This window comes from Anguilla rostrata, chromosome 10, assembly GCF_018555375.3.
Source record: "Anguilla rostrata isolate EN2019 chromosome 10, ASM1855537v3, whole genome shotgun sequence".
Taxonomy (NCBI): Eukaryota; Metazoa; Chordata; class Actinopteri; order Anguilliformes; family Anguillidae; genus Anguilla; species Anguilla rostrata.
Window position 1 is genome coordinate 2,729,526 of NC_057942.1, and position 7,542 is coordinate 2,737,067.

The following is a 7,542-nucleotide window of genomic DNA, read 5'->3' on the forward strand; positions in this document are numbered from 1 at the left end:
TTAGGAATCATAAAAAAATTTATTATTACAAAATGACACATTACTACATACACCATGTGCATTAAAGCTGACCTGTCCGATAAATAATTTAAAATGCTTAAATTACAGTTCATAATTCACAAATAATTAGTAAATAATAATAAATAAATGCGCAATATAAATAATAAATAAATATAAATTTTTACAAAAGGCCATTTCCATGTGGAATGTGAAGATCTTGGAACACAAGCCAATTTCACACAAACAGGCTGGCCAGTAAAGACCAGACAGCACCACCTAGTGGCTGAACCTCCTTTGAGACAGACTCAAAAAGTATCAAATAAATACTTAAATATAAATATTAAATAAACGCCCCCAGCGATGGCTGTACTTAGTACATACGAAGAACGGGGTTGGGGAATTGTTTTGTTTTTTTTGACCGGTTGTGAGAGCACGTGGCACGGCCCGTGTCTCTGCGGAGGCTTGTTATCCTCGTAGGAGATCAGAGCGGTTTGACGGCGAAGGTGGTGAGGCGCGCGGGCGCCTCCTCCTTGCTCATCTCCACGGGCCTCCTGTCCTCCACCGCCGTGCTGATGAACCAGTCGCGGAACTTCAGCGACTCCAGGGTGGTGGCGCCGAAGCCCTCGTCCCTCTTCAGGAAGAGGAAGCGAGCCATCTCCCCCTGCGCGTCGATGGTCTTCAGCACGTCCGCGTCGGTGACCTCCTGAGGAAGGACACGGAACACGCGGGCTTTGTCAGCACAGACTCGCGACAGGAACTCGTGTCTTTGAGCACGTTCTCAGCGACAGATCGCCACCCAATGCCGCGTTCGCACGACAAGCATCGAAGCGTCGAACGCTGCCTTTAACGGCAAGCAAGGCGGTGACTAGGCGATGAGAAGTCTCGAGTGCCGCCACGCTGTCGAAACATGACATCATCCATCCAGGAAGGCTGCTGTAACAAGCGGTGATAGTCGTAGGTTGTCTGCGGTGTAAGGCTACTTTTTAAAATTTTATTTATTTTTTTAATCTTCCACGTTTACTTTCGCCAGCTTCATACAAAGCTGTGATGTGATTGGACGTGCTACGAAAAATGTCAGGTTCAAACAAGCTCAAAGTTCAAACGATTCGAACTTTGAGGAACACCAACTTGGCACTGTGCAGTACACCGGGCTTAATGTTTCTGCCACGTCGGGCATCAACGCTCCCTCCATAGGAATTTAATGGTTTGGCGCCATTTTGATGCTTGTCATGTTAAAGTTAAAAAATGAGTGACTCAAGACTTACTGTGGATAGATTGCATAGAATAGATAGATAGATAGATAGATAGACAGATAGATAGACAGATAGATAGACAGATAGACAGATAGATAGACAGATAGACATATAGATAGATAGATAGACAGATAGATAGATAGATAGACAGATAGATAGACAGATAGATAGACAGATAGACAGATAGACAGATAGACAGATAGACAGATAGACAGATAGACAGATAGATAGATAGATGGATAGATAGATACAGTCACTTGAATTAAGTGGATCTGCAGCTTTGTCTCAAGAGATGGAAAACCCAAGCGTCTCTAAAACACCATCTCAGTGGAGTGCAGTCAGACTAACGTAGATTTTTTTAAAATGACAGAATGCGTTTACCTCCAGCTGCAGGATGGGGTCTCCCCCAGCCTCCGAGCAGGACAGATAGAGATTGCATCCTGCGATCCCCAAAGCAACAGGTCGTCTCTGGCTGTCAGTGAAGCTGCGGGACACGTAGGTCGACAGGTTCAAATTCACTGAAAAAAAAAAGCAGAGACAAACACGCCCATCAATCCATAATCAACATGACATATTTCTGAGTGCATCGACTATGCAATTGCACAGTAAACTGTTCGGTGTTAATTCAAGTGTTCTTATGAGTGCACAAGGTTTAAAAGTGTACTATAACAGTCGTTTGACACTAACATTTTGCTGAGTGTTAACTGCTATAAAATGTTGCCGTTTAGAAAAGAGGTAATAATTGAAGCCGAACTCTACATGACTCCGTGCCCCCCTCCAAGCCATCGGGAGGGGGCTGCGTGTGCTTTTGTGAAGGCTTACCTTTGAGATCCATGTTGCCGCCCTGCAGCACCACCGCCTGCAGCTCCAGGGGAGCCTGCTTCAGCATGAAGCTCTTCTGATCGCGGTCGCATACGCTGTGCGTTACTACCTCGGTGCTCCTGAACACACTGGGCCTGCTCTCTATAGTGTCCACCAGCACCACTGGCGTCACGCGCTCTGTAAGGGGGGGGGGCGGGGGGGGGGGGGTGCAGAAGGGCAGGCCGATTAACAAAACACAAAACAATCCCACCGCTGCAATTTCCTACTGTACTACTTTTTGGGGCGGGCGAAGTCTCGTGGACTTTACGGCGCTGGAGCGAAGTGGGCAAGCGCATCCCGTTTCTACGCCTGCGCGACACTCTCGACCCGGGCTTGGTCCGGCGGGTAAAGCCTACCTTCAATCACGTTCTCCAGCAGGATGCTGATCAGCTCGTCGTCGCTGAACTCCGTGCCGCGGGGAGCGTGGCTGTGCTTCATTCGCTGCACGGCGACGACGATGTTGGCGAAACGGCGAAAACCGTGCGAGTGCTGGGACACCTCCAGCTGCATCCCTTCGTGGTCGTAGCCTGGGGTCTTTTAGAGGAAGGCAAAACAAAACACAAAAAAAAAGATTTATTTTGATGCATTTATGATGCGTGAGTGTTCCGGCCTTTCTCCAAACGTGTACATGGATGCTGTCTCAGGGTTCGAGTTCTGTGGGAGCCAGTGGGAGCTGAGCTCCCATGAAAGCAGTAAAAGAGACCCCCACAAAACTCAGATTAGTTTATAACTCGAACCCTGGATGCTGTACATCAACACTAATATAACCGCTACCGCGGATCAAAAAAATCCGTTTACACTCCAAGAATAAGAGGAACGTATCAACACATTTATGCGTGTATTTCTCCCATGATGCTAAACAAAGTGTTGCGGTAATGCTCTTTTGGTTAACATATTTTAACTTAAGAATATTTCATTATAGTGTTATCGGTTGCCGGTTAGTTTAGATATATGGTCTCACCTTTTTAAAGTCAATGCAAACAGTGTTGAATTCCATGTTGCAGGTTTTGGGAAATCTGCAAGAACAATACAAAGCAATGTTTTTGTTCGTCACTCATTTAAAAACTTCGCAAAATAGGCTATATGGTAAGAAAACTATGATCGATTTAACAAACGAAGTAAAAACGATAGAAGCCATGACAGTCAGTTGAAAAAGATCCCAATTGTCGAGTACATACTTGTAATCGTAGAGAAGTGTGGTTAAATCCTCAGCTTCGATGTAGAGCTGTGTAGTTCAGTCGAGCTACTAGAGCAATCTGACTGAAGGATGGCTCCTCGCGGTATTTATTGAGCTTACTGCGGACAGGGAATTTCCCCACGTGATTTCCCAACGCGCCAACAATGCACGGATCACAACAGCAGATCGTTTGAGCGTTCTGCGGAAAGACCATTCCAGTAGCATAGATGTCAAATCGGATTAAATGCACGTTCCTCCCAAATGGAAAAGTTCATTTCATAGTTCAGTCACACTGACCATTCGAACGATCATTATGATACGTTTTATGTATTTATTATTGCCTTGCGACGTAATTAAAAAAGTTCAAAATCAAAGCAGATAAAGACAGAAAACAACAGTCTTTAAACAATAAAATCAAGCAAACGTGAGAAAAGCAAACAAGAGGACAACATAATTGAGTAACAAAAAACACAGGTAATAAAGGTGGCAGGTAAATTACGCGTTGAATGTTATTTTCAAGTGAGTTTTAACAGCTTTTTTTGAGAAGGTTTTTGAGGTGGAAAAAGGAAGGGGAGTCTCACCGCAGTACGGCACACTTAGCTGTAAAATTAAAATCTTACGGCCAATTTTCCATGTAAATATAAAAATACAAAACTCATAATCACTTCCGTATATCTAAGTGGCCTATACACCCGATATGCCTGCGTTAAGGCCAGTCTCGCGAGAAATAGAAGCAGCAGTGGCTTTACGTGAAAATAAGAAATTGAAGATCAGGGTTGGTATAGTGGTCACGGTCACATTCATGGACATTGGCCGAGGTCTACAAGGAGGATACAGGACCGTATCAGATCTGGCCGTACAAACATCCACACCCTCGTCAGAAATGTCAGACAATAGGCTGTGGGTCAATGACCCTCAACAAGCAGGGCGCGATTTCTGCTTTTATTTCACGCGCTGCTCAACAGTCTCATACGTGCAAATGTTGAAAAAGGCTGTGATCTCTAAGTTAGGAAATAAAAATTAATACTTGGTAAGGTGTTGTAGAGTAAAAAAAGTAGTCAGTTGAAAACATCTGTTCACACCGAGAGGTCATTACAAAAAATTGTTTTGCAAAATTAAAGCAGAAATGTTTGATTATTTCTTAATCTACTCCAAAATGCAGTGGAGGAAATTCTTTAAGGAAGGAATCGCAGTAGAGGAATTTTACAAATTTACAAAATGAAAAAAAAAATGATAAATGAAATATCTTATATTTGGAAAGAAAGGGCTTCCGTCTGTTTCTACACTTCCCTTTTCCCAACGTGTATTCTCAACACAGAGAAGAGGCCTCAATTACACTGTTCAGAATATATATATATATATATATATATATATATATATATATATATATATATATATATATATATGGGCACAAGTAAAGTTGGGCACAAGTAAAGTTTTGATATCAATGAAGATTGTTAGTCTCTCATTATTGAGAGCGTTAAGACACAGCAGTAAATAGAAAAGTAGTGTTTTTTTTTTTTTGTTTTGTTTTTTTTTTGATGCCTTCTCTGTAAAATCTGTGGTTTTTCGAGCTTAGCCGTTGCAATCTGACCTTATAAAGAAACCCAATGAAATGCATACACATATAAACACACTCTGGAAACCGCTCTCATAGTAAACTACGTCCGATGACGATACCTCTGACTAACATTCTATATTACGTCGGCTCAGCTCGAATACGCGGTCAGGCCCCTTAAGGCTTGGTGTGGCACCAACATTTCATTATTGACAAACCATATTTTTTAATTGGGAAACTACAGGTTTTAACACAGTGACAAGCTGCACTTTCTCCAGTAAAATTCCACTGTAGTTGTGTTCTGACTGCATAGAGCAAACAGTCTGAATCGCTCCCTGGGTTCTTCCCAGTCATTTGAGTTAATTTGCTAGGTGGCACTGATATGGACAAATAACTGATAATATTTTTTTTTTAATGCTAAAATACTAAAAAAAATTATGGGGAACAGTGATGTTTCTATTACTACGCTTGTACATTAATACCAGAGTATTATTAATCTGTTCATCAACACACCACCACTACTACTACAATCACTAATAATGATAATAATAACATTATTATTATTATTATTATTATTATGGCGATGATGAACCAGGTAATAACGCTTTGCCATTAATGTCCAGATGCAATATTGGAAATATTATTTATCAATTTATTCGGTTCTTTGTTTGATTGACCTCCTTTCCGTCCTTGGGTTAGTGCAAGGCATGACTGTGTACTTCTGTCTTCTAATATATATTTTTTTCCGCTTCCTTTTGAGATGCGCCTCGTCTAAAACGTTCGCACGCGCATATTTGATAGTAAATTGAATGTACGTTGTCAGCGTGGTGATTTAAGCACGAACTTCACGTGAGAATATGCTTACCTCTACACCATGCCTATACGACCGATCGCCTGTCTAGTCAGCTGTATTAGACGTGTAATGTTTTTACTGTTTCGCTTGCCTGCCATTTTCAGTTGTAGCCGCTGCCGTGCCTTGCTGAACGATTTATTTGAGAAAATGCGCCATAGTAAACCAGAATTTAAAGATTATTAAAGGACGTTCACGGGTTTGCGTGCTTTACGTGCGCAAAATGTCACGGTCATTTGTGATTTGTAGATTAAGCGTGCAAAACTCAAAAACAAGCACTCATTACAAATGTTGTGACCAAACACATTTGTTAAGACTGGAGAATATTGGATTTTTTAAAAATTTGCCTGTCATAAAAGTACATTTCTCATCATTTGGATCAAACAAAGAATGAGCTCAGTTGTTTATTTGTGACAGTATTTGCGAAATTGGGGGTAAAATGTTTTTATGGGTTCTTCTGTAATTTCTCTATCTTGCTTTTATTCAGTTTACAGAAGTTAAATCTTCTCCTATGTCATTACAACAATAGGAAACTCCAGGATTTCCGCTGCGCTTGCTTCCTGCTCCACCCGGATTTGTGGCAAATCCAGTTTCAGTGCACAATGCAAATGTCAGGTTAATATGCCAGATGTTAATTTGAAGAGATTTACCTGGATAACTTGAATACAGAATATGTGAATAATAAATAAATAAATAAATAAATAAATAAATAAATAAATAAATAAATAAATAAAAACAAGATGTCCAAGATGCAGGCAAACATTTTAAGTATGGTGACCAAATTGTTTTATATAAATTTTGTATGATTTATTACAATTACATTATTATGTAATTACATAGTTTTTTTCTTTTATACTTAGACATTTGGATACAATTTAAGCCCTCTAAGCATTTTAATCAGTATTTTTAGATACTCTTTAATTAGCCAGTATCTAGTAACATTAACTCAGTTTGTCCACATTTCCAATTGCTCTCCCTAATATTTATTATGACAAAGTTGACACTATGTGTTGTATATTTATGTCCACTTAATACAATTTTATAAACTAGGATGTTGTGAAATGCTGTGATGCAACCAGACCAGGTGTGGTTTATGGAGGAAACGGAGTAAGGATTTCTCATGTTCGATGCCCCGGAGCTGCGTGGCATGCACGCGCCCGACGGCGCGAGTAATTCGGCAGTTTCGTCAGCGCCTTTTCAATGAATCAGCGCCCGTATTTTGAAGACATTGAGCGACTGGCATAAACCGTTCCCAGAGTTTCGGCATGGGAGGGGGCTGCCCCAGTCCGGTGCCAGTTTTTATTGGTAAATGGTAAATGGTAAATGGACTGCATTTATATAGCGCTTTTATCCAAAGCGCTTTACAATTGATGCCTCTCATTCGCCAGAGCAGTTAGGGGTTAGGGGTTAGGTGACTTGCTCAAGGACACTTCGACATGCCCAGGGCGGGGTTTGAACCGGCAACCCTCCGACTGCCAGACAATTGGTCTTACCTCCTGAGCTATGTCGCCCCTATATTATTGTTTTTAAACCGGTGTACAGACCAGGTGTACCGTGGAAAATTTTCTAATTCCACAACATGTAGTGAACGTGTGTGCGGTGGAATTCTTTTAAATTATGAAGTAAAAAGGCGTCTGTGCTTAGAAAAAAAAAAAAAAAATTGGCACCCAACAAGGGACTTGTATTTGTCCAATTCCCATCCCAAGTTAGGATATCCACCTATCCCCCAACCGTCCGAAGCAATCCTACTGCACGTACCCAGTCCAAGCAGGGTACACGCAGGTATTGTTTGGGCTTTTGTGTGAGAAACAAAGAGGAGTTACGTGACATCGCGCCACATCCT

General features: G+C 41.4%; 1 protein-coding gene across 1 annotated transcript; it reads right to left on the reverse strand.

Moving 5' to 3' along the window:
* On the reverse strand, positions 1-3,597 carry LOC135264665 (interleukin-1 beta-like). Its single transcript, XM_064353433.1, has 6 exons — positions 3,293-3,597; positions 3,076-3,130; positions 2,471-2,648; positions 2,076-2,252; positions 1,635-1,771; positions 1-703 (listed from the first exon to the last, which is right to left on the reverse strand). The coding sequence occupies exons 2-6, from the start codon at positions 3,109-3,111 to the stop codon at positions 482-484; spliced, it is 750 nt and encodes a 249-aa protein (XP_064209503.1). The 5' UTR covers positions 3,112-3,130; positions 3,293-3,597; the 3' UTR covers positions 1-481.
* Positions 3,598-7,542: the final 3,945 nt, after the last annotated feature.

Excerpts from the sequence above, each read along its gene's own strand:
- LOC135264665 (XM_064353433.1), bottom strand. The coding sequence starts at position 3,111 with ATGGAATTCAACACTGTTTGCATTGACTTTAAAAAG. Across the intron at positions 2,649-3,075 it reads TTTGCATTGACTTTAAAAAG|ACCCCAGGCTACGACCACGA; the intron begins GTGAGACCATAT and ends TTCCTCTAAAAG. Across the intron at positions 1,772-2,075 it reads CGGCAACATGGATCTCAAAG|TGAATTTGAACCTGTCGACC; the intron begins GTAAGCCTTCAC and ends TTTTTTTTTCAG.